General features: G+C 38.9%; 1 protein-coding gene across 18 annotated transcripts in view; it reads right to left on the bottom strand.

Moving 5' to 3' along the window:
- Positions 1-27,619, bottom strand: part of erc1 (ELKS/RAB6-interacting/CAST family member 1) — a 233,005-nt gene that overhangs the window by 160,337 nt on the left and 45,049 nt on the right. For 8 of the 18 annotated variants that reach the window (XM_062981131.1, XM_062981141.1, XM_062981140.1 and 5 more), the window contains exons 4-11: positions 26,748-26,822; positions 17,660-17,815; positions 16,245-16,337; positions 13,537-13,704; positions 6,049-6,216; positions 3,650-3,787; positions 2,060-2,200; positions 1,130-1,270 (exon numbers count right to left, since the gene is read on the bottom strand). In XM_062981131.1, the coding sequence (XP_062837201.1) occupies positions 1,130-1,270; positions 2,060-2,200; positions 3,650-3,787; positions 6,049-6,216; positions 13,537-13,704; positions 16,245-16,337; positions 17,660-17,815; positions 26,748-26,822 (1,080 nt within the window). The remainder of the gene's footprint in view (positions 1-1,129; positions 1,271-2,059; positions 2,201-3,649; positions 3,788-6,048; positions 6,217-13,536; positions 13,705-16,244; positions 16,338-17,659; positions 17,816-26,747; positions 26,823-27,619) is intronic. The other 10 variants (XM_062981132.1, XM_062981144.1, XM_062981135.1 and 7 more) reach the window with 2 other exon arrangements.

Here is a 27,619-nt window from a genome sequence, read left to right as displayed (position 1 = left end):
ATTTTATCTGAACGCTTAGTGGCTTACTGAGAATCGCAATAAACCAAGAGAAGCTCCATGGCTCTTACTAATGGCTCCAAGACAATTCCTACAAATGTATCAAATACATCTTACTCCACTCATTTTCCAAAAGACTAGTGTAGGAAACCTGAGTATTACTGAACAAACAGAGCCACAATGCTTTAGATATGCTGGCAAAGTTGTACGAGTCTCTGTCTTTTCTTCTGCAACTTAAGATGGAATTATGCTGTGTGGAAAGATTCCTCTTCTTCTATATCTTTCCTCTCAGTTTATGGTTCTTTCATCTGCACTCTTATTAGTCCAATCAGACTGTGAATGCTTTCCTTTGACACAATATGCCACTTACACTACTCTAATTTCCCCATTTTAATAAGCTTAGTCTTTTTATACTAAGGTCCCTATCAAGACATTACCTCTCTGCAACAGAAGTGATTTTAACTCCCTCCACTCCATACTATTTCACACCTTTAAAGACTAACATGGCCATATATGTATATGCTTTTATTCAATTCTTTAACTGAATACAAACTCCTAACAGGATAGTTCCTTTAGTGTCTTTATTCTCTAGTTGTTTTCATGTTAGAAAGTAAGACATGCATTTGTTTTCCATGCTTCTCAATCTTACATGAACAGCAAATTCAAATATCTCCCTGAATGAAAGGTATGTGAGTTGTATAATTGTCAGAACGGCACAGGCACTGGGGGATTATTCACATTTTTCTTCACACTGTATCCAGAACAGTGGCTCTCAACCTGTGGGTCCCCAGAGGTTTTGGCCTTCAACTCCCAGAAATCCTAACAGCTGGTAAACTGGCTGGGATTTCTGGGAGTTGTAGGCCAAAACACCTGGGGACCCACAGGTTGAGAACCACTGATCCAGAAGCAGTGAAAGAAGTCATGAGAGTTACAAATCCATTGTCTACTGCCACAATGTGCAAAGTGGTTCTGCATGTACAGCTCCTATCATACATTTCCCTCAGCCTTTACTCCACTGATCCTTCCGTGATAATGCATAAATCAAACAACAATGTATATCAGGAGCAAAGCAGCAGCTGAAAGGGGAAAAAAACAAGTCTACAGATGGGCATTTTAACAGGAAATGATTTACCTTTTTCAGCTGAGATTCTAGTTTCAGGCATTCCTCCTTTTTCTGTTCCAAGGCAATTTCTAGTGTCTTTAACCTAGAGTCTTTCTTCAGACCTGATGATGCTAAGGATGAGGCATGTTCCTTCAAATCCAGCAATGTAGTCTAGATCAAAATAAATACAGGGAGAACCAAAAATAACAGTATTCAGTTATTTTAGAGCCTTTTAGGGAGAAAGTTTCAGTTCTCATAATTTAATATATATATACAGTTTATAATAAAGAAGATTAAGCAGTTTTTTGACAAGACAATGAAAACTTCAATGACTTCTCTATGTTGACAGATAATTTATTTATGCACCACAAAAACAAATTAGCATACATCTCATCAAGTTGTAAATTCTAAACTTAATTATTGCACGCTTGCTACTTCATAACAGTGATTTTAAAGCCAAAATATAACAATTTCTCCCCTGCTACCATCCACATTCTTCATATTTGCTCAATGGACTGAACTGCAACATACCAAGAGAATCTAAGTAACACTACAGTAGACTTCATAAGATTTGAACACTTACTTGTGTTTGTATTGCATATTTAATTCGTTCATTAAATAGGTCAATAATTATTGCCTCAAATCCAACCCGGGAGAGCGCAGGTAAGCTCCCTCTGTCAGCTCCAGATCCATGAGGGGACATGAGAAAAGCCTTCCACAAGGATGGTAAAACATCAAACATCCAGGCATCCCCTGGGCAACATCCTTGTAGATGGCCAATTCTCTGACAACAGAAGCAACTTGCCGTTTCTCAAGTCACTCCTGACATGAAAAATATCGCCTCTCCTACCTTATAAAACAATCAATATTTTAATGCACAAATTTCATTAAACAATTTTTTAAATTCTAAACTCCTAGCATCATAAGTCTGAATTTTTATTTGTTATTCAGAAGACTAACCTCTTTCTCTGAAAGATCTCCTTGTAAGACACTAACTTTTTCTTTTAGGTCTTTAAGGTCCTTTTTATAATTGTCAATCTCTTCTTGTTTCTCTCGCTCATCTCTGTCCCGCTGCTCCTTTAATCGCTCGATAGTACGCTCCTGGAAAAAAAAAAGAACTTTGTCAAAACAATCTGAGTGGCTGAAAAAACATGAAGTACGCTAGCTTCAGTAACCTTTCACATACATGGTTGATATTCAGATTAAATACATATGATAAGTATCTGCTGAAAATTTTCCCTATTAGAAGGAGATCAAAATCATTAAAATAACAAATGGAGAGAAACCAGCAAAATAAATATTTTTACTGAAATAGCTTTTGCAAAATATACAGTACAATTGAATAACATAATTGTCATTGTTGTTTTGAAGGGAACTATGTATTACCACACATTTTAATAGAAAAAAATCAGAAATAATAAAAAGATGCAATATAACATTGGCTATAATTTGTAAAACTGATGCATCAACTAATATTTATCTGCATGGGATGGGAGCCAAAAATAAAACAGGGCAAAATCAAAAGTTCACTTTGCTAACACAGAATTCAAACGGTTGGTTGTAATATATTTTGAAGTAGAGTCAGATAATAAATTATTCTGTTAGCCAGGCCTATAAACTCATTACGAAGTAAAATACTGTACATTAAGATTCTTTAATTTGTGGCACCCCTTTTAGATGATAAAGCAAACTTTTACCATGTTCAGGTGCTGACTATCAGGTGCTGCAAGCTATATTTTAGAGGAAGGAACTGGGCAAAACCATTGCTGAATATTACTTGCCTAAGAAAAGCTTATGAGATAGGTAGATCTGCTATATGTGGAAAGGTGTCTTGAAGATACATACTACACAAATAGCTTTCCAAAGGGGCAACAAAATTCACTTCAACTGTTTGTCATGGGGAAACTGAGTAAATACAGTTGGGCATCCCCTGGGCAATGTTTCTTGTAAATGACTAATCTTTCCAACACAAAAGCATTGCTTTATGCAACACTTTGACACAAAATAAAAAATAACAGTTTGTCATTTATTAATGTTGTGTGATGTTAAATCCCATTTCATTCAGCGTTTTTTGAACCAGAAAAAATGCATTTTGAAATGTCACCAACAGGGCAAAGGACATCTCATCCATGTTTTTTCCTAACATGCCCTCCATGAATGCACAAGAGTTGTCTGTATTGGCACAACAATATGCCCAAGGTATGAAAATGTATGTATCCATATTGCTTGTATTTAACAATTTCTCAAGAACTGTAGTAGCTTTCAGAGGACGAGAAGATAGTTTGGGTTTATCTATGGTACATATCAATATAGAATTCTAACCATAAATATTTCATATCGTAACATCAGTTGGAAACTCCTTTGGAAAGTTTTAAACAGAGGCTGGATGGCCATCTGTCAAGGGTACTTTGATTGTGCTTTTCCTGCATAGCAGGGGGTTGGACTAAATGGCCCATGTGGTCTCTTCCAAATCTCTGCACAAAGAGAAGATTCTGTTTTGCCCTGGGGAAAACTAAATGTTTAAATGAAGTTATAACTATTCTTTCATACCTTCTCAGCAAGTGCTTCCTCCAAAGTAGTCAAGGCAGTATCGGTGTTGGTAGTATCAGCCTGTAGGGATTTTACTCTCTCTTTCAAGCTGCTCAACTGTTTTTCCTTGTCTCTTAGTTGTTCCTGTAGATTCTCAATCTTAAATAAGGCAGATCAAAAATCAGTCAAGTGGAAATAGTCATGAAGTTTGTTTTAAAAAGAATAATCAGAACTCTGCTTTATAGGAGGCACCTACTGGACATACAGAATGTTGTGCCTCCTCAGACAATAAGGGGAGTCAGGTCTTTTTTATTAGTGCCCATAAAGCTCTCTATGTCTCCTCCCACTTCTTAAGTCAACCTATCCATGTTTTCTTGAGTTTCCATACAGATAGATAGATATATGCAAAGCTGTATAGAAATGGCCCAATTGAATTAATTTTCCTCTTCTCTGATAGCTTTCATTCCTCTATATCAACCGTATATTTACTATGATCATAAGACACATACAGCAATCCATTTTACTGCTATAGCTTTAAGAGCCCCAGAAAAAGCATGTAATCAGCTGATGACCTTCACTACAAAAACTGTCAAAGGAGAGTAAAAATTAATATGAACTGTCTTTGGAGCCAGAAAGAAAGGGATTGGTGTTGGCATCTACAGCAGCAAGTTAGTCAAGCAAGCAAGGAAACTGTAGTACTTTAACACAGGTTCTCAAAGAGCTTTTAATTCAAACATTCAATTACATTTTTCAAGTCAGTGATTTATTACAAAGTTCAGAAATTTAATATAACATAAAATCCAAGGGGAAAACTTCAAGAGGATGGACTTAATGCTATTTTCATGCAAGGAATGTCCAGTCAGCTCCTAATGTCTCCTATATGGGAAATTAAATAGAAAAGCATAGATGTATTCATGGAGGGATGTAGATTCATCAAACTCTTAACAAGCACTGACCCCTTATAAGTACATACTTAACACTATCAATCGATTTAAAGATATTGAACAACCTTTTAAAAAGTAAAGAGAATGCATCTTGTGCATCCATGGAACAACAAATATATGCCAAGAGGACCATTTCAATGCATATGTATAAAAGTATTTATTAATAATGGAGTGCACAGTGAACTCTGATATTGACCTTCCTAGTCCTCTATCAAAATATCTCAATTTGAGATTACCTTCAGATCATGTTAAAATAAATGTATTATGGCCATCTAGGGGATGGGAAGATTATCCATACTGTATATGGTTGGTAAAAAATGATTTGAATGGAATTACAACAAAATCTGAAGCATAATTAGAACAATGTGTTGTTGAAGGCTTTCATGACTGAAATAACAGGGTTGTTGTGTGTTTTCCGGGCTGTATGGCCATGTTCCAGAAGTATTCTCTCCTGATGTTTCGCCCACATCTATGGCAGGCATCCTCAAAGGTTGTGAGGTACCTCACAACTTCTGAGGATGCCTGCCATAGATGTGGGCGAAACATAAGGAGAGAATACTTCTGGAACATGGCCATACAGCCCGGAAAACACACAACAACCCTACAATTAGAATATCTGAATGCCATTTCACTTGACAATTATATTTTGATTTTTATTCTACAGTGTCATGCACGTTTAGTCACAAATAGGTCTTTAGTCACCCTAGTGGGGCCCGGGCTGTGGCGCAGGCGGGAGAGCAAGCCAGCTGCAATTAACTGCAATGAATCACTCTGACCAGGAGGTCATGAGTTCGAGGCCCGCTCGGAGCCTATGTTTGTTTGTCCTTGTTCTATGTTAAAAGGCATTGAATGTTTGCCTATATGTGTAATGTGATGCGCCCTGAGTCCCCTTCGGGGTGAGAAGGGCGGAATATAAATGCTGTAAATAAAATAAATAAATAAATAGTATTTTCTTCCTATTAGTATTAGCATATAATTCACATGAAAGGTACCTTAAGATTATTTCCCAAAATTCAGTGAAATATTCCTAATAGACTTTTATGAGTGTTTGAGTAAAGACTGATACTCTATAATCCCTTTTTACTGTCAAAATATTTAAATTATGACAGAAGTTTGCTTGCTGAACAATTTATAATATTCCTTCCACAGCTGCAATAAAATCCACTACAAGTAAATTTGACCTATATTTTTTCTTAAACAGGGTGTAGAGATGACTGCATGTGGTCTCCAGGACACCTTAGGACACTAACTTGTTTTTTTGAAAACAAATAAAAAAATTATCTCCAGATTCCCAAATCCTTCCCCGTCTATGGAAATTTTTTATCATATTTGATGAAATGGGGGTTGCCAATTACAAAGCTACCTCCCATTAGAATAAAAAGCTCAATAACCATTAAGAAACACCTTTGTCACTACTATATGGGAATTATTACTTTCTTGCTAAAATACAGACATTTCTATGGATAACAAGCCTACCTTCTTTTGAAGAACATTAACCTTGCGTTCTTTCACATCCAACATATCCTTAAGATCATGAATCTCCCCAGCCTGAGTTCCCTTCTCCTCAGCCATTTCCTGAATTTGCTTCGTCTTTTTATTCAACATAGTCTCCTTCTCCTCCAGACGTAGGCGAAGAGCATCCACCTAAATTTGGCCATAAGGAAGGGGGAAACTTCAATTATTTTCGGCAAAATAACTTTTGAATCCAAAGAAATAGTACTGGCAAATAATTCTCTATATGATTATATTAAAAGAACTAGTACAATTTCCCAACAAAAGTAATTTCTAAATGTTTGCTTTAAAAATTAAAAAAACTTGAGTGTCCTGTGGATAACAAAAGTATAAAAGTAAACACTAAGAGTACTGTTGTTTTTAAGTGAAAATCATTATACATAGCAACTGAACAAGCAAATTTGCAATTTCTTACCTAGCAAACTTTTCAGTTTTAGCTGACTGATTAAATGATAGACTGATTTAGCCAACTTTCCATTTGACATTTTGTACTTTAGGGTGAATTGTCAAATACAGCAGCAACATAATATTAATAACAATATTTATGATATAATGTCCTCTACATCAAAGAAACTTAAAAGTTTTACATTATTTGTCTTTGCAGTATGTATCTATATAATTTCATCATATTTCAGGCAGTAATCACGAAAGGAAAGCATGTTCCCTATAATTTGTTGATTAAAATAGCAGCTAAAATCTGAATATATCACTGGCCCAAGAACACAGATAGCTATAAGAAATCATAAGCAGCCCGAAAATAAGATAAACCGTAGGTCTTTTGAATCATTTGTACTGTATTTAACTGCTTCAAGTCAAGTCATCTTTCTTATTTCTTCTTTTTTCCATTTTCCTGGAAAGGGTTTAAAAACAAAACTGCTACCTCCCTCTATCTCCAAAACTCAACGTGGTGGCTGTAGAGGATAACCTTTGTGCTCTTCCTACTTATAAAATAAATATTTTGTATTGGTTAATACTTTCAATTACATTAAGTGAGCCTTTACCTCAGATAAGATTGTGTAAAATTATATGCAAATATTGTTTCCATATTTAGAGTGTAATACATTGATCTCATGTATAAGTCAAGGGCTGGTTTTGGAGTCAAAATTATGGATATGACTGTGTATAAATTGAGGGTCATTCTGTGAAGGTGGAAGGTTAGAAGCAGTGCCAGTGCAGAGAACTAGAGGGGGTTGGTGCTTCCTTCAGGTTTCCCCAGGATGGACTAAAATTTTGCCTTTTGCCATTTTGCACAGAGAAGATGGTTCCTTCTATGATGACAGAAAGGGTATATTACACTGATCTGTGGATAAGTCAACCCAAATTATATGGGCTTCTTAAATTACAATTTCTAGACTTATACATGAGTACACAGGGTAAGTTAAAAATCCATTAAAAATGTCAGAAGAGGGAACAGGCATATGTGGTACTTAAAGCTCCGTAACTACACAATATTGTTCATGTGCACCAAAATGTTGGTCTTCGACTCAAGGAGTTTGTAAGTTAAATTTTGAGAGTGAAGGAGAAAGAATGGTAGCGGTAAGAGTAACATGGGAAGAGTATGATTCCTGGACAAGATAAATGTGAAGAAAAACAGAAAATACTCAGAACCTATTATTCATTCTTGTCTTAAAGAATCAATAGCTCATGAAGAATTCAGAGAAACAAGAAGGGTATTATCACCAAAAGGCATCCCATTTTTAATACAGTTTGTACTGTTTATTTTTGATACTTTAGGGGACAAAGATTAAAGTCATTGTAAGCTACCGAAGCAAAGGTCACAAAGACCCTCGAAGGCTCTGTCAGCTTCCAGACATCCAACTGCGCCAATGCCAGAAAACAGAAGAGAGGAAATGGCAGAAGAAATTAGAACAGTTTCAACATAAATTCAGTCTAGAGAAGATGGTCAACACAAAGAAAAGAACAATCTGAAAGACCTTTGTAGAATACAAATGGCAACACGAGGCCATTCAAGGGACTATAAGAAACTCATTGACCCTTATCAGCTTGGCTTTCAGAAACAGTTCAAACTGGCTAACTTGGCTGTTAATCCTATTTGACAGTATCAGATTTGTTTCCTATTAGCTGAATTCATTACAAGGCCATCAGTCACGGTGAACTGGCTGCATTCTGAACATTTGGCCCCCTCTGCACAAGCTTGGGATTGTCAGTCAGCAAAAAAGAAGTTTGATCAATTTTAAATGGAGAAATAGGCTTGATCAAATAAAGAGTAAGCTGCAGGTGATATTCTAGGCATTTCATTTCCTCATATTTTTCTCTTATTTTCAAAATTCTGAATTACATAAATGGAACTAAAGAAACAAGTCAAGAAATTTAAGATTGCTGTGTAAGAAATGTTAGGATGAATCATGTATAAATAAATAATTATAAATGATAAATAATGAATTATTTCAAATTATAAATAAGGTCTGTTTCAATTAGGAAGGGCATGTATGCTCCTCAACCACATGCTTTAACAGACTTCTACACAATCAGAAGAATAACAATTGAGCCAAATACAAAAGGTATTAAAGCAACCTTTTTGAAGATCCCCAAGATTAGTTAATGCTTCTAGTAGTTAAAGGTGTTAATCAAATTTCTTTGAAAATCCTCAGCTACCAAAGTAGTGTACCTGTGGCCCTACATATATTGTTGAACTGAAATTCTTATTATCTACTACCTCTAACTATGTAGTCTATGGATGTAGAAACATCTGGAAAGTGTAAATCATTCAAACTCTTATCTAGCAAATATGAAAATAAGAGCAGTCATAGCTGATATTTTCTACAATTACCTCCTATTTATTTATTTGATTTCTATCCCGCCTTTCTCTACCCCAGAGGGGACTCAAGGCATCTTACAAATATTAAAATACATCTCAACAAAATATCAACAATACAAACACAAGCAATTAAAACACACATCAATCAATTAAACAGATTAAAACCAAATAAAATGCTGAATCATGATCTCTAATACAAAATGATTTCCAAAATCCATAGTCCATTATTCAAGCTGTTAAAGTCTCATTTGGTAGTTTCCTATTCACCTGCGAGAAAAGCCAGGTTTTAAGTTTTTTCTCTCTCAAAAAAAACTAGGAGGGATGAGGCCTACCTGATGTCACTAGGGAGGAGGTTCCACAGTTGAGGGGCCACCACTGAGAAGGCCCTGTCTCTCGTCGTCTCTAGTCGATCTTAAAGCTCTTATAGGCTCATAGAGGGGGATGCATTCGTCCAGGTAAGTTGGACCAGAACCATATAGGAATTTATAGGCTGAGACCAGCACTTTGAATTGGGCTCGACAGCAGACTAGCAGCCAGTGGAGCTGACGTAACAGAGGAGAGGTATGCTTCCTGAACACTGACCCAGTTAGAAATCTGGCTGCTGCCCATTGGACTAATTGAAGTTTCCAGACTGTCTTCAAAGGTAACCCCATGTAGAGCACGTTGCAGTAAACAATTGTTTTAAATTTGGAGGCAAATATTCTTTTAAATTGGGAGGCGAACTAGCTAATTTGCATATTCTGGCCAGCTTGACAACTGTCTAAGCAGCTCAACCAATCTCAAGCAACTAAATTAGGCATTGGGCTCTTGCCTCCGCCCCTGCCCCCAGCGGCATGTCACAGCCCCAGCCCCAGTCCTCCTGACAGCTCTGCATAGTCGCGTGTCAACTCTCCTCTTAGAAGAGGGTGCAGTGGGCCTCCGTGTCCTCCCATGAAGAGGAGGATCCAATAGGCACATGCAGCCATTTGTGCCCCCCCCCCCTAACTTGTTTCAAATTTCACAGAAATTATTTTGCTCCACCTGGTAGCACACAAGCTTGTTGCTTTGGTCTAATTTCAGATCTTTTGACCCTGTATACTTGAAATAAATTACCATTCAATGCCAAACTATCAGTTCATCTTCTGACTTCTACTTCCTGCCTCAGTCTTTACTTCCCTTTCACTCTACCTTTTACACTACTAAAATTTTTAATTTGCTGGGGAACGTTTCTTCTGAACTGAACATACATATTCAGCAGTTCATTTTTAATATATGATGCCTGTGTATTACGCAAGAGATCTGTTCCAAGACCCTTTGCAAAATATGATTTTCACAAAATCTGGAATTTTATAGATATTTAGAGTAAAAATTTCAGATATTTATTTTAAAAAACAATGTAGAAAATACATGTTTCAACATATTATGGACTTTTTTTACACTGAATACATAGGAAATCTAGTGTGGCAGCACTGACATTTAATTTATATGACCACACTCTCTCTATAATCGTAAAATACTCTTCAATATAAAGGAGAACAATTGTTCGTATTGACTTGCAGTTCAAAACAGTTTTCAGATCACAACCTGATTTGAACCACAAAGTTAAAGAATATGTATGTTAGTATTTCATTGTCACCATAATCACTACTGGAAAAATACATTCAAAGAAATGCCATCACTATCTTACTATATTTGGCAGCAGTTTTATATATTTTGCTACTCTTACTGAATAGTTGCCCTAGTACAACTCACAATTTATATTTTGGTTTCACAGGTAAATATTTAGCAAAGCATTACATTCGCCTTCTCCCCAAACCACTACTGAAAAGGTTACCATGTTACATCTAAATAACAGAACCTTGATAATTGCAGACTAAGATAATTATTAACTAAGATAGTAAAGGGTACATGCCACCAATACTGTTGGCCAAATTTGTACGAGACAGAACAATTAGGGTTACAGAACTCTTAAGTAAGGTGAGGCAATTACAAAGACCACAAAAAACATTAAATATAACAACTAAACAATCATTTGATGCATTTGATGGCCAATGTATAATTGAGAAAACAAAAATTAAGAAAAATTGCTTAATAAAGAACACTGAATATTTATAATAATTATGCTACATTTTGTAAACTTTCAGGCACTAGCTAATCATCACTATTTTTGGATACATGCCTACAAAATAGAGAATTACAATATATGATGTACTGGCGCCCTCCTATGGCTGACATACAACATTTTATTAAACCAATTAGAAGCAGTAAATGTATTGTCGAAGGAAGCAGTAAATGCTATTTCCCCCTTAGATACTTACGTTTGTACTTGAAAACTTTCCGGAAGTTTCTGACCTCCAAGGACTTTAAGCTGAAAACATGTGACCATGCTTAAGAAATCTATTTTTGCTATTTGCAGAATACTAGTGTGTTAGCATTTACTTTTACACAGTAAAAATAACTCAATTGTACAAATGCACCAATATGACTAGACTGTAATACTGCAACCAAAGTAATAGACACTGGAATCCTAGCCTTTCCCTTCCATCTTTAGCTTTAAAGATATTTCTTCTATTCTAAGATGTAACTGATTATAAGGCAAACACTAATTTCAGTACTATCAACAAAAAATAAAGCTATACACAAGCAACTGCGGTTCTAAGATGCACCCCATTTTTAGAAATGTTTATATGGGGAAAAAGCATCTTCAAATTGATGAAATATAGTAGTAATTATTACATTTATTAATACCCAAACTACTGTTACAATTCCTGTTGTGTGCCCTCAAATCATTTCCAACTTTTGGTGCCCCTAAGACAAACTTATCACAGGGTTTTCTTGGCAATATTAGAAAAAAGTATTTATAAAAATATATACACTCTACCTTATATCAAAGATCTCTGGGTGGCTTACAAAAGGCAGTACAATTTTAAACAATAGAGTAATTAGAGAAACTGAAAAAACACATTGAACTGTAGTATTAAGTAAAAAGTTCTGTAAATGAAGTATTTAGGATGAGTTAATGGCTTAAAGGAGTTAATGAGCTGTCAAGTGTTAAATCGACACTTGAATGATATAAGTATTGGTACCACTTGGGCCTTCAAGGGGTGGGCATTCCACACTTAGGGCGACATAGTTGAGAAGACCCTCTTCCATAGAACAACAGCATATTAATCTTACTGGTGGGATCCAGAGCAACATCTCCCCAGCAGATCCAGGAGCATGTCCAAGCTATGTATCTGCTCCTTCAGCAGGAGTGAAACTCCATTCAGGACAGGTTGTTTATCCAATTCCCAGATCTGACAACCACCAATCCACATAGCCTCCATCTTATCAGGATTCAGATTCAGTCAACTGGCCCTCATCCAGCCCATTACTACATCCAGGCACTGGTCCAGTACTTGCATAACCCCAGCTTACTCCAATGACAGAGAAATAAAGCTGAGAAAGATCAGCATAGATGGCATCCCATTCCAAGATTTGCTCCTCTGCTGTTCTTTGAGGTTGAGAGAGTTTTTTGGGGCTGCTTTGATTGTGCTTTTCCTGCATGTGAGAGGGTTGGACTAGATGGCCCAAGTGGTTTCTTCCAACTTCATGTTTCTATGACTTACCCAAGTGGGTTCCCATAGCTATGAGGGGGATTTGAATCTTGGTCGACAGTCATAGTCCAATGTTCAAACAACTACACCATGTTCTTATTCAGCCCCAGTTAGAGATGACACACATACTTCTACTCAAGACATCCTGATTTTGGAACCTGAACTGCACTCAGTGAGTAACTGACCAGAAGCAAGTATGATGGAAAACAACCTATGAAACAAACACTAGTATAGAAACTTATCTTCAGTATTCTGTTTCCCTCAGCTGTAGACAAACCCTTTAATCTCAATTTGAATGTCACATGAGCAATGAAATTAGCTATGATTAAGTTAGGTTTCCCCTTTCTCCTAGAATTTCAAAGGAAGATTTGAAGCTGGTTATCTAAATCCTGATTAAGAGGGACATGTCTTCATTTTAATAATATTTCATGCTAGTACAGATATGTATAGAAACAAATTAACACTTTGTATGCTGGGGGAAACATAACTATTGAATAGCTCCCATCTCAGGATGAAATGGGATCAAGGATAATTTTGTGAATGATCACCAGAGGAGGGACAAGCCAGAACAAATGTACACTTTTATGGCCTGCAGCCTTTCACTCTCTCAACATCACAATAGTATACAGGCAATCCCCAAGTTACTAACAAGATAGGTTCTGTAGATTTGTTCTTAAGTTGAATTTGTATGTAAATCAGAACAGGTACATTTTTAAAGTGGGACTCCAGCCAAAAATATGTATCTTTTAGCTCTGGATAGCATAGGGGGGTTGTTTTACTGCCTGTGCTCCTGTTCAGAAGATTTCACCCCATTTTCTGTTCCTGTGAGAATTGGATTTTGAAAAATGTGGCTTGCTGTGGAAACAAAGATTGGCGAGAAAGCTTCAGTGGAGACACTCTTTCCCCATGATAACTATTTCAGGAGGGAATTTCTCTTCCTATGAATAGATGTCTCTCACTTCCTGTTGTTTGTCCTCTGTTCTTCACTATGAGTTGCTTGTAAGTCAGATCTTTGTAACTTGGGGATTGCCTGTATTGTTCCCTTAATTCCAAAAGCCACAAAATAATTAATAATGGATCATATGATGCGTTTTTCACCTCTGTTTGAAGGATAGCTGCTCTCTGTTCCTTTGCTGTAAGTGACTCCTTGAGCACATCAATGTGCTGCTTGCTATCAGAAAACTGGTTTGTGAGAGTTTCCAACTTAGTCTGTAATGCCAAAAGCTCTGTGTCTTTGCGTGACAGTTCTTGTTTCACCTGACCGATCTAAAAGAATCAAACAGAAGAATACAGACTACATTAGCCCACCACACACAAAAATATAACTGTTTTTAATATCAGATGTGACTATGATTTAAGTATTTTTTAAAATCTGTTTGAAAGCCATAGGTTCAAGGTCACTCAGGAAATAAGAAAAAAGGAAAGAGCAGATTTCCCTCATTTCATGCTGGTGTAAGTAAATATAGTCATGAAAGTATTTTTGTAGAAAAGATAATGAAACATTCTAAAAATAAAACTAGAACTCTCATATGAAGACAATAACTGTAGTCAATATACACATTGTTCTACTATTACAGGCCACTAAAGACAGAGTTCCTGACATCTGATGACAAATATGTAGTAAAGTGGGGGTGGCGAGAAGACTCAAATATAGCGGCAACCAGAGTTATAACTTAAAGTTTAAAAAATGGTCTAGCTGAAAGGCTGCTTTTTAAATCAAGAATTGATACTAGGAGGGAAAGTAAATTATTGCTAATATAACTAGGAATAAGGCATATCTGGCCTTTTCCTATATGTAGCATTCATTACAACTGCATCAGATTTGTTTCTCTGTATAATAATGGATCTGTAAGTTGTCTTACCACTATCAGAATGGTAAGAAAAATATGTTAGCACAAGTCTGAGCTAAATCAGGGACCTGCAAAAAGAGTTCTCATACATTTCATAGTATTGCTTTAAGCATGTCAACCTCACTGTTGAAATCTGAGGACGTTTTATCAGTGCTTAGTTTCAGAATTCTTCAAGATAGGAAATTATTCTCTTTATGTCTTTTTAAGCCAGTCACTATATCAGCATATCTCAGTTTAACCTTCTGACAAAGAAGCACCTTTTGACAATGTCTTTTTAAGGGATTCTAGCCTCATCCTTTTTTTGTTGTTTTCTCCTGTGTGGGAAGGCTTATTTGTTATTGCTATTGTTGTCCCCCCTGCCTTCCACTGGCATTAGGGAAATTGCAAAGGAAACCTGTAAATAAAGATTTCAGTGTTGGCTTTCAATAGTGTGTCAGTAGACAAGCATGCTAGGAAGCATGACCTGAGAAAGAATAGAATTCCATTCTAGGTGATTCTACCCTAGCTCTGTGTTCTTATGACAGCTGCCTCCAGAATATCTTACCAAGCATGTGTAAAGAGCAGAACAGAAAGAAATGGGGAAAGCAGAGTAGCCTGCTTCACTAGCTATACTTGTTAAAAAGACTTCTGTAAGTTTTCTCACCAAAATGATAATCATAAGAAAGGAGAAAGCTATTCAAAGAAAAAATAATCATTTGAGGATGCATTCTGGAAGGTTTGAAATTATCTCTAGAAGATTCAAAATGTTTTTGTTTACTTATGCAAAGTTCACCTGCTCTGGTTGTTTCATTTCACGAGTTCATGCAGTCAATTTCGAATGAAAAGTTTGCTATGACATGGCAAATACCTTTTCTTTTTTTGTGGTGTATGCACCTATCCCTATACTTTCTATGTTATTTCTATCTATGGTACCAAGGTTTCCACTAAAGCAGTAAATCACAGGGATACATCTACTTTGTTAACTAAGGTATACCTGTATTATATATCTCCTTGTATTAGATCATGACCTTGCAGCAGATTGTACAAGGGCACAGGACAGGATTCTAGATATAAGCAATCTGTTTGGCTTAAGCAGCCCTTGTCCTCTGGTGGCAGATACTCACAAATATTACACAGGAAGTGTGGGGTGCTGTTGAATAGAATTTGTCAATATCCTTTGGGAAAGTGAGGTGCCTGAGAGTGAAAAGAAGTACCTTCTATGTGTGGGGATATCCTGAATTCAAAGCCACGTTTTTATGATTCCAAAAGTTGTATTTTTTAATTACTGGCTAAATAGTATAACCAGAGAACATCTATACACCAGCATAGAACTTTAAAAATGGAGTTAAATTTCTAAAATCTTCAGATTAGAGAGTTCTTCTAATACAAACATGCCATGCTTAGAAAGCAGCACAGCAATCTGCACAAGATCACATGTCAGTTTTTACAGAGATAACAGATATATTTGAATAACAGATACATTGGAATATTATCTTTTTATCCTCAAAACTGAAGCTACACACACTGACTATAACAAATCAAAGTGTGTTAATTCACAAAGGAATTTTGTAGATTAAATACAAATGACATAATTTAAGACACCTCATAGAAGGAAGACAGTTAAGGTCTATACTTCTGTTTCCAATTTAATATACTGTTCATTAAAATGCATAGTCTGACAAAAAGATAGCCCAACAGGCCAAGGCCGCAATGATCACATTTTAATGTTCACTTTTCAGCAACTCAGCACTCTGAATGAATATAGGAATTCTCACCGAGCATAACAACTGTTTAAGAAACTAAAATTGACTGTGATCTTACATCTGTGAACAAACAGATGCGAACCAAGGACAGATACAGAGCAGTTAGTTTTGTTGCTCTTTATAGATGCATAGTGCAAGATAAGCAAAGTAAGCTACCCAAGAAAGCTAGCAGAGACCAAGTGAGTGGCACTGCACACAGAGAAGTTAATCTTACGGCAGAAACCTCAGTCTGAAGACCAGTCACTTTCTTTTTCAGCTCTTCCCCTTGAGCATCTTTGGCATTTAGCTCTTCCTTCAGTTGTTCTACCTGCCACGACATTGTTATTTTTACATTTATATTATAATGTTGTCCTATCAACCTCCCTCAGACAGCAGATGCAAACAGTAGGAAAAGATGAATAGACCCAACAGTTATCACCACCTTCATCTTGATAAAAATATAATTTCTTGAAAACAATCCTGCTTTCTTAAGTTTACAAGCAACAAATATTGCAAATGTAGTGCAATACAGAGGTCATGACATCATCTAAAACAACATCCAACCACTGTTTTGCTGGACCGCAAATCCCATCACCCTGAGAATACTGACTATTGGTGCTTGAAAATGCAGTACAACACATATATAGGACAGTGGCTTGGACTGCTAAAGGCTATTCCAGAAGATATCACCAATTTGTTGGCAATTAGATAAAATGTGGTAATAAAAATATTGGGAGGTGGGATAATCAAGGAGTCAAGAGGCAAAACATTGTGCGTTTAAAAAGTTTCACATAACATGCTAGCCATGGCTGCTCTGGTGGAGATAGTTTCCCCCAAATTATTCATGCTCAGGTGACAAAAAAATTTAAAATATTCAAATCATGTGGTTAGGGTTGCATTTAAAAATTATCCAAAACCTCAGGTGGCCTAGAAAGAACCAGAAATTACTAGATGGAGCTGAGGAAATCCAGTATTCCTAAACCTATTCTGTTGACAATATTGACTACTGTTGTAATTTTAACCTCCGTACAGTATTTTGTTCACAATTTTGAACACTTTCTGATGGATGCCACATGAAAATGAGTGAGTAAATTACTGCCAAAGAAAATTACTGCCCAAGAACATGTGATAAGTTAACAGTTATGTGGAATCAATATTTATAGAAATTCATGATTTAAAAAAACAAACAAATTGCCTTCCAAATTTCTAAGATTCTATAGCCTCTAAAGTATTGTAATACTTAAAATATTTTGGGCAATACATGATTTTCTGAGAACCTTTTTGGTCTCTTGCTCGATTCATGTCGTGAATGCCATTTCACTACTTTCCTCTTAAGAACTTACATTCAAACAATGGAAATTGGGAAGATCCTTCCATTGTCTGTCAAGGTCGGAGATATACATGACAAAGCATACATGGCTTTATTTAATTATGCTGAGGTAACATTTACAATACGAGTATGTGAGGGCAGATCTGAAAAATCAATCTCAATTGATCTGCACCTTCCATTATGTATTTCCACCCATTACTCTGGTGAAACCATAGCACAAAAGGTGGACTACACATGTGATTTTTTTCTGTGATTCTGTGATAGAATTACAGTAGTTTCTTAGAGGATTCATTGTTCAGTAGTCATTGTCTACTCATTACCTTATTTTTCATGAATTTGGAATGGCTACGATACACTTCCATTTGTTTCATTTCTTCCTCACGTTCCTCTGTACTGAGTGCTCCATTTGATTTCAGCATCTGGATTTCTTCTTCCAAATCTCGGAGTCCACGTTCCATGGAAGAAATCTTTGAATCCTTCATATATAAGAAACAACATGCAGTTCAAATTATTTTTCACAAATTCGAGTTACAACAGAATTGGCACAGAGGTGCTCTGCAACATTCACAATCAATAGACAAGTTTTCTCTTATTTGTCCCTTAATGCAATACTCAGAAAACAGTCTCCTCTAATAACCCTAAAACACTGACACAGAACAGGAAATGTTTCTTTGAACACTTGAACTGCAAGATGTTGGTATTAAAGTCAAACACCAGTTCCTGTCTCTTATCAGGATTCTATTTCAGTTTATTAATTCTTATGTGGTTTATTTCAGTATTGAATGCATTTCACCCTTCACAGATAACATGAAGAACTAGAGCTAAGTGACATTACTATACCTGTTGATACCTTGTCACAAATAAAGCTACAATAAAACATTTTTAAACATACAATATACTGCAACAAAACCAGCAATCATATAGAATGCTATACTTCAAAGTAAAGGGAAACATACCTCCCACTTCCGTCTATATTTACAGTAGAGTCTCACTTATCCAACGTTCTGGATTATCCAACACATTTTTGTAGTCAATGTTTTCAATACATCGTGATATTTTGGTGCTAACTTTGTAAATACAGTAATTACTACATAGCATTACTGCGTATTGAACTACTTTTTCTGTCAAATTTGTTGTATAACATGATGTTTTGGTGCTTAATTTGTAAAATCATAACCTAATTTGATGTTTAAAAGGCTTTTCCTTAATCCCTCCTTATTATCCAACATATTCGCTTATCCAACATACTGCCGGCCTGTTTATGTTGGATAAGTGAGACTCTACTGTATATGCAAGTGTTTGTTCCTAGTAGGGATTTTGCTGTTTTATAAAACATCTAACTTTGACTTTTAACTGAAGAACATGAAAGCTTGACTGGCACTGCTGTTTAGACTTCACATAAACATGATTACAAGATATGTACCTCAACAGCAACTGGCTAATCTTTTTTAAAAAATGTGTTCCTTTCCACAAGAAAGGAAACAAGCATGAACTGGGGAATGTCATTTTCAAATATAGGTTCTGAATCACATAGGCTAATATAAGGTTCCAAAGTCAGTTTGAAACGTGAGAAAGATTGGTTGCTTACCTGTAACCACGTTTCTTTGAATGGTGATCTGTGAAATTAGCACATGTGGTAATAATTGCGCCTGAGCATTACTCTCAGAACCTTTAACAGCTGTTAGAGGTACTTTGGCTGCAGCCCCGCCTTCCTCCCAGGAAGCATATATTGCAGAGGTGGGGCTGTGGCTTTAGTTCCTCACTGCCGACAGCGGCTTGAGAAAAAAGGCATGACAATTAGAGGGGAGGAAGGGTGGGGATGTGCTAATTTCACAGACCACCATTTTAAGAAACACAGTTACAGGTAAGCAACCAATCTTTCTTCCTCGTGGTATCTGTGAAATGAGCACATGTGGTAGACTAGCAAGGTACTCATCGTGTTTGGTGGGCGTCATGACAGTGCTGATCCCAAAACTGCTCTGCCAAACACTGCTCGCCTCTGAGAGCAGATCCACCTTATAATGGGTCACAAATGTCAGAGGGGTGGTTAATGTGGCCGCTCTACAAACTTCATGTAACGGTATTCCTCAGCTATATACCGTGGAAGTGGCTACTGCCCTGGTGAAATGGCCTTTTAGGCCAAATGGAGGCTGTTGATATGCTAGTTGATATGCCAGTTGCTGTGATCCATCTTGACCTTTAGTGTCTGTCCTATACTTGACAAAAAGTTTAGGCGATGCTCTAAAATCTTTTGTTCTTTCAACATAAAATACTAATGCTCTTCTAGCATCCAGAAGATGCAGAGCCCGTTCCACCGGAGTAGATGGATCTTGAAAAAAAGAAGGTACAACAATATCTTCAACCAAATGGAAATTTGAGGCTACTTTCGGGAGAAAGGAGATATCTGTACGCATTACCACCTTGTCAGAGTGGAAGCGCATATAAAGGAGCATCTGCCCATAGTGCACAGAGCTCACTTGCCCTTCTGGCCATCATAACAGCCAACAAAAATGCTGTTTTCCAAGACACATATGAAATATCCACCTCTGCCATAGGCTCAAAAGGTGGCTTCTGAAGGGCTGATAACACCAACCGGAGGTCCCATGCTGGGACAGGTGGACAGGGGCCGGGCTGTGGTGCAGGCTGGTAAACAGCTGCTGCAATAAATCACTCTGACCTTGAGGTCATGAGTTCGAGGCCAGCCCGTGGAGCACCCGTCAATTAAAAATAAAATATAGCCCCTGCTCGTTGCTGACCTAGCAACCCGAAAGATAGTTGCATCTATCAAGTAGAAAATAAGGTACCACTTATAAAAGTGGGGAGGCAGGTTTAACTAATTTACAACGTTGGAATGAGGAAGTGAGGAAGTGCCATCAGAGTGGATGATGAAGCAGCTGCTCCCGCCTGTGGCCAGAATCGAACATCCCCTCAGGAGAAGGTTAAATTGCCTCTCTGTCTGTCTGTTGTCTCTGTCTCGATGTGTTTATGGACATTGAATGTTTGCACTATATGTACATAATGAAATCCGCCCTGAGTCCCCTTCAGGGTGAGAAGGGCAGAATATAAATACAATAAATAAATAAATAAATAACAGGAGGTCGGGTATTCCTGCATCCTTGCAGAAAGCGCTGGATTAGGGGATCTTGGAAACAGGAGGAGTATCCCTCATCTTTACGACAAGCAGATACTGATGCAAGATAACACTTCCATCAAGGAAACAAGAAATTCCAAAATGACTGATGTGGGAGCAGTGACTAGATCCACATCCTACTGCCATGCAAATTTGGCAAACTTGTTCCATTTGTAGGAATATGATCGTTTTGTTGATGGCCTGTGCGCTTCGCACAGTATGTCTTTCACTGCTTGTGAAAGTGGTCGGGCCAGATCCGCCAAGCTGCGAGATTGAGCTGCTTAATGTCCAGATGGCGCAGGCAGCCTTGGTGAGCAGTAAGAAGGTCCGAGCGGGGCGGGAGGGGATAGTGTTGACCACGTGTCATTGTGTGAACAAGTGAGAACCAAGGCTGCCTTGGCCACCATGGAGTCAAAATTATGCAATCTGCCTGGTCGCGGTAGAGCTTTGCCACTACCTTGGCTATGAGAGGAATGGGTGGGAATGCATATAGCAGGGGGCCTATCCATCTGAAAAGGAATGCATCCCCAAGTCCCCCCCATCTGCTGTTTGGGTTCCTGTCTCGCACAGAAAAATTTGCATTTTGCGTTCTCTACTGTTGCAAATAGATCTATTTGGAGATTTCCCCACCTCTGGAAAAGAGAAGCTGCTTCTGTTGGTGACAGAGACCATTCGTGGGTGGTACTGTCTCCCCTGCTGAGATGATCTGCTATCTTGTTCTCTTGACCAGGAACATGAATGGCTACCAGATGGATATGGTTCAGCAAACACCATTCCCATATCTGCAGGGTGAGGTTCAGGAGGGAGCGGGAACATGTGCCTCCTTGTTTGTTGACATACCACGCCACTGTGGTATTGTCTGTCCTAAACTGGACCACCCTGTGACAACATATGTCCTGGAAGGCTTGGAGGGCTCTTTGCACTGCCATCATTTCCAACAAGTTGATGTGGCTTTGAGCCTCTTGAGGCATCCACTTGCCACTGACCACTAGGGAGCCAGAATAGGCGCCCCATCCTTCTAGAGAGGCATCCGTCATAACCATCACTGTTGGTTCGCAATGCCTGAATGGAATGCCCTTGCAGACATTTGCTTGAGACAACCACCACTGGAGTGATTAGCGGACATGCAACAAGAGAGACAGACAAATATGTGAACTGTGGAGCACAGGATCGAACACTTTGAGAAACCAGGCTTGTAGAGGCCTCATTCTCAGACGTGCATATTGTGTCACAGATGTTGTCGAAGCCATGTGTCCCAGGGCTGACTGTACATCTTTGGCCTTTGGCGCCACATTGTGCACAAGACGGAGCAACGCTGTCCATAGGGATCGGAAGCAATCTTCCGGCAGATATGCCATACTGGTGATGGAATCCAGCTCCGCTCCGATGAATCGTATTCTCTGCACAGGAACAAGATGTGATTTCTTTTGACTACCAACCCGAGATCATTGAGAAGGGATAGTGTGTACTCCAGATCCCGTAGCAAAGACTCTCTGGAGCGTGCAACCAGTAGCCAATCGTCTATGTAGGGATACACAGTGATGCCCTGAAGGCAGAGGTGCTCCACCACCATGGCCATACATTTAGTAAAAACCCTTGGTGCGGTAGAAATCCCAAATGGAAACACCCTAAAACAAAAAGCCTGTTGTGCCACCTTGAATGCCAAGTATTTGTGATGGTGAGGGGCTATCGCAATGTGGGAGTATGCGTTCTTCAGGTCTCTCTCCGGTGGAGGCTCCTTCTTTGGAGGCTTTTAAGCAGAGGCTGGATGGCCATCTGTTGGGGGTGCTTTGAATGCGATTTCCTGCTTCTTGGCAGGGGGTTGGACTGGATGGCCCATGAGGTCTCTTCCAAGTCTACTATTCTGTGATTCTACTGATGCAAACCACGCCCCGTCTGGCAGAAGTGGAAGAATGGCTGCAAGTGTCACCATTCTAAATGTATGAGAATGGATAAAGTAATTAAGGCCTCTGAGGTCTAATACAAGCCTCTGACCACAATCTTTTTTTGGAACTAAAAAGTATTTTGAAAAGAAAGCATGAGAGTTGAAGGATGGGTGGAGGGGAACAATTGCCCCTTTCTCCAACAAAGTAGCTATCTCGTCCTGAAAGACCTTTGAGGACGGGGTGGTCTTAACAGAGTCTGTCTCTGGCTCATGAAAAAATTCAATGTAATAACCAGAACTTATAATTTCTAGGACCCACTTGTCCATAGTTATTGATTTCCAAACTGAAGCGAATTCTGCCAGTCGGGTTCCAAATTTATTTATTTATTTATTTACAGTATTTATATTCCGCCCTTCTCACCCCAAAGGGGACTCAGGGCGGATCACATTACACATATAAGGCAAACATTCAATGCCTTAACATAGATCAAAGACAAGACAAACAGGAAGTGTTTCATGATCTCCACGCTGTGTCCCAGGAAGGAAACACAATGGAGAAAAAGAAGGGACGTGATCACCCGTGTGCCGTGCTATAGGAGACAAGCGGTGCTTCTCCCCTTTGATTGGTATTTCCCCTTACCCTGAGAGCGGGTGCCGCTGGCTGAGTGTAAGTTGTCTGAGTGGTTTGTGGGAGGGGCTTGCTAGTGGCGTCATACTGTTTCCTAGTATAAGAAGCAGTTGGATATGATTTGCCCCGATAGGGAGACGCTGGAGGAAAGCCATATTTGTTCGCCGCTTGACGAACCTCTTGGGCCTCAAGTTTTGCATCTGTCTCTGGAACAAAGAGACCCTTGTCATTGACCGGCAGGTCTTCTGCTAGAAGCTTGCCTTCTTCAGATAGTGTGGAGGCCCGCAGCCAGGCATGTCTGTGTATAACAGTCGCAGCTGCAAACATTCTGCTTGCTCCCTCTGCTGTGTCTTTTGCCATTTCCTTCTGTGACTTGGCTAATGCCAGACCCTCTTGTTGGATAACTTTAGCAAGAGCACATTTGTCTTGTGGCAAAGTCTCCAAGTAAGGGGCTATCTTCTGCCATAGATAGTCCTTGTAGGCCGCCATGTAGGCGCCATAATGTGCAAAACGTGTTGACAATCCTGTCCCTAAGTGCACTTTCTTGTCTACTGCCTCCAACTTCCTGCCCTCTTTAACCGAGGGAGTTAAATGGATCTTCGCTGAACATTTGTTTTGCATTACCTTGGTGACTACGGAATTAAGTATAGGCGGCTTTGCGACTCACTGAGCAGAAGTTAGGTCTATTTTATACAAGGCATCTCTCCTTCGTGGAACTGCTCCTATCAGTGATGGGGCAATGTCTTGTGTAGTCGCAAGCTGCAATAAATACGGTACTGCAGGCAAAGCTGTAGCTGATTGGGCTGCTAGACGCTGCTTTTCTGCTGGGAAAAGATGGCATGCCAGGGGCTGACTTGCCTCAGTGACAGGCAATTCCAGTGCCCTGCCGTGTTTCCCCGAAAATAAGTCAGTGTCTTATATTTTTTGCTCCCAAAGATGTGCTAGGTCTTATTTTCAGGGAATGTCTTATTTTTCCATGAAGAAAAATTCACATTTATTGTTGAACAAAAAAATGAACATTATATACTGTACAGTAGTTGTCATCACAAACCAACATAACCAAACCAGACAAACTGTGACTCCTGTCAAGAATTTCTTGTTACTACCAATATTTCCAAGTACAACTGGTATGTATATTTACCAATCCTGCATGCTCTGGTGTTTTATTTGGCAGGTGCCGGGCATTCTTCCAAACAAAAACTTTGCTAGGTCTTACTTTCGGGGGAGGCCTTATATTTCACAGTTCAGCAAAACCTCTGCTAGGTCTTATTTTTTGGGGATGTCTTATTTTTGGGGAAACAGGGTAGACAGGCGTGACATCAGGTTTATAAAACTTGATATCTCTAGCTCCACTGGGAGTTCCACTGCTTGCACATCCTCCTTTCCTTAATCAGAATCAGATTCTGATGCATAATGAGATGGGATATCAGCTCCTAAAGCGGGAACAATAGCAGTGCTGAGGCCTTGATGAACAGATTGTGCAACAGGATTTGCTTGTATTAGGATTGAGGTTGGTTGAGGCATCTGTTGGTCTTGGACCAATATGGGCCCGAAAAAATAAGCCCTTTCTCCTGGAAAGCGATGAACATAATCTGCCCGGGGAGTAAATGGTCTACTCCACTCCATAGGGACAGTGCTCAGTGTTTGCCTCTGTGGAGGCGATGGAAAAAAGCCTTGGCTATGGCTTAATGGAGTATGTGAAAGAAAAGAGGCAGCACTTGGCTGCAGAGAAAACCCTTTCTTCACAAGGAGGATCCATAGGTTGGGAGGCAGTGAGAAACGGAGACATAATACTCCTGACACTGACCCCTCCAGAAGCAGGCTGCCCAGCAGTGGGCTCAGCCGCTTTTTTCCTCACCCTGCAGCTTTCTCCCATCCCCGCAGGGAGAGTGGGTGGCAGTAGCTCTTCTCCCGGCGGGTGGGCTGTCTCCACCTCGGGGAGCAGGGCCACACCCATGACCGGAGCTGGTGAGGCCTGCATCGGCAGCATAACACGTGCCTTGCCTCCATGCTCTTGCCTTGATGTCGTGGGCGGAGCCAGCGGCCATATCCCTTCTGGTGATGTCAGCACCATGGGCGTGGCCACGCTGCGTGGCCATGCTGCGTGCCTTAGACGCTGCACACTTCTTCCCCTTGTGGCTCTCAGCCGCAGCACTGGAGCTCTTCTGGGGAGTAGGGAGAGCAGGAGGAGTGGAACGTGCCCTCTTTGGAGCCAGCGAGGCTGCCGGCAAGGAAGTAAGTTGCCAGTGTTCAGCTGGCTTGCCCTGCCGTGGCATTCGGGAGCCGCTTGTAGATGGGGCCGGGAAGAGAACTCTCTCCAAGAAAAGAGCTTTCAGCGATTTCTCCCTGCTTTTACGGGCTTGCGGTGTAAGGGCCGCAGAAACCAAACAATTCTTTGCTCCACGAGCCTCCCCCAAACATACAAGACATTTATCATGGCTGTCTGCCACAGGCAGCTTACAGCCACAGGCCACACAGTTCTTTGAAATAGAAGTATCCATACCAATTCCGAAGTCAGGGAGCCAGAAGGTAGAATAGTGTAGAGAAGTCCGAGTCAAGCCAAAATACGTTATAGAATTAGTAGAATAGTCAAATAAACAGTCCAATATCAAGAATCTAACCGAGAGGTTCCTAAAGAGGTGCTGTGAGGCGGCGGGGAACTAAGGCCACAGCCCCACCTCTGCAATATATGCTTCCTGGGAGGAAGGCGGGGCTGCAGCCAAAGTACCTCTAACAGCTGTTAAAGGTTCCAAGAGTAATGCTCAGGCGCAATTATTACCACATGTGCTAATTTCACAGACACCATGAGGAAGAAACAATAGTTCAGAAATAGAAGCTATGTTGTCAATGCTGAAAGGCCAAGGTTCTCTGGCATCTCTAAATTAAAGAGATTCCAAAATCTCTGCCTGAGATTTTGGAAAGCCACTGCTTGATGGAAAAACACCTTGATTTGGCAGGTTTCTGCATTTCATCTGCTATGATAAATGAATTTAGCTGCAGCACAAGTGAATGAAATAAATGGAATGTGTCGGATATAATAAAATATTTAGCTCTAATTTTACTCCAATAGAAAACATATGTAATCTTACTAAACCTATATTGGCAGATATTTGCAGAAGGAAGAAGTCATAACAATAGTTTTTTTGTGCATAGATTGCAAAAGAAGCACATCAAGCTCATATGGCAGGATTATTTTATGAAACTGTTTAAGAAGACCCTAGTCTTCTAAGAAAGATGAGAAGTGAGAACCTCCTATGTATCACATCTTCGATTAGCAACATTTTGAAAATATCCTATTAGCAACAGAAAGGAAAACAGAAAAAGTGGCAATCATCCTCCTAATGACAGTACTGTTAGAAAACTTCCAACCAGATAGATGGTAATGAGCAAAAAGGGGCTGGACATGAATAAAAAGTATTGTAAAAAAGAAACTTCCTGGCAGAGATTTTGTTAACTGAGGTAGGACTGTATTTCACTATTTGTACAAGGGAGGGAGGTGTTGATGCAGTTTTTAATACAAAAATAAAAATGAGGCACAAAAATGAGGAGTAATGGCTGATCGTTGAACTAGACCAGGGTTTAAATCTCTATTCAGCCAGTAAAGCTTCTGGGTGATCTTGGGCAAGAGGCGCTCCCTCAGCCAAAGAGAAAAGCAATGCCAAACCTCCTCTAAATAAATCTTACTTAGAAAATCATATAATAGTCAGGATAAGATGGAATTGACTTTAAGGCACATAATTGCAAAAGTAACAACAGAATTCCTACCTTCATCTCTATAACAGTCTGTAAAGCTTTAGTCTTTGCAGAATCAGGAGCATTTTCAAAGCGACGATGCATCTCCTATACATGCAGAAAAAGAAGATGGATGAGTTGAAGAATATATGATTCTATGACTGAGTAGAACTTCAAGAAAGGGACAACTCCTCAGGTCTGTTTTTAGGAGAAGCACAACTGACTTTTATCATCAGTCACCGTCTGCTTGAACTGAACATCAGCTTCTTTACCTATACAGAAGCTAAGTATTCATTTTTATCTTTTTAAAAGAGCAGTCTTCTGCAAGCAACTAAGCATCTTTAAAACCTTTTTACTTTCCTTATATGGCGTTTTCAAACTTTTATCTTCCAGTTGGAAGATAAAAATACTTTTAAAAAGGGGATTAATAAATAACAGCAACAATCTGGTATGTACTTAACAAGCTGATAAAGCATCTGTGCCAGTAATACTCCTACAGGCTCATCAGTCGCAACCACCTAGTAACCGATGATAGCTTCCTCCACAAAGATGGCAAGGAATTATAGATTGTGCATCAAAATAATTAAAACGAAATTGGCATAAGAGAAACTGCTTATTTACTGTGGTTCTAAAGAACAAGAACCAAATCTCTAGCCTAATACATTAAAAATAGAGTTGTATTGTGCCAGAGGACAAGTTCGTCCAGTACTTTAGATATATTTCTATTTTTCTCCAAATTTAAATGAAATATTTAGAGACAGGCAAAAATTAAACAACACTAAAAGATGGCACAGAACTCTAAAAACCAGACATGATTACCTTATTCCTTTGCCTGCACCTTATTTTCATTTTTGCATAAAGCCTCACTAATTAACAGGATTCCACTGTTTGTCTTCCCAACTGCA

Source organism: Anolis carolinensis, chromosome 5, assembly GCF_035594765.1.
Source record: "Anolis carolinensis isolate JA03-04 chromosome 5, rAnoCar3.1.pri, whole genome shotgun sequence".
Lineage (NCBI taxonomy): Eukaryota > Metazoa > Chordata > Lepidosauria > Squamata > Dactyloidae > Anolis > Anolis carolinensis.
This window is presented reverse-complemented; position numbering and strand designations above follow the sequence as displayed.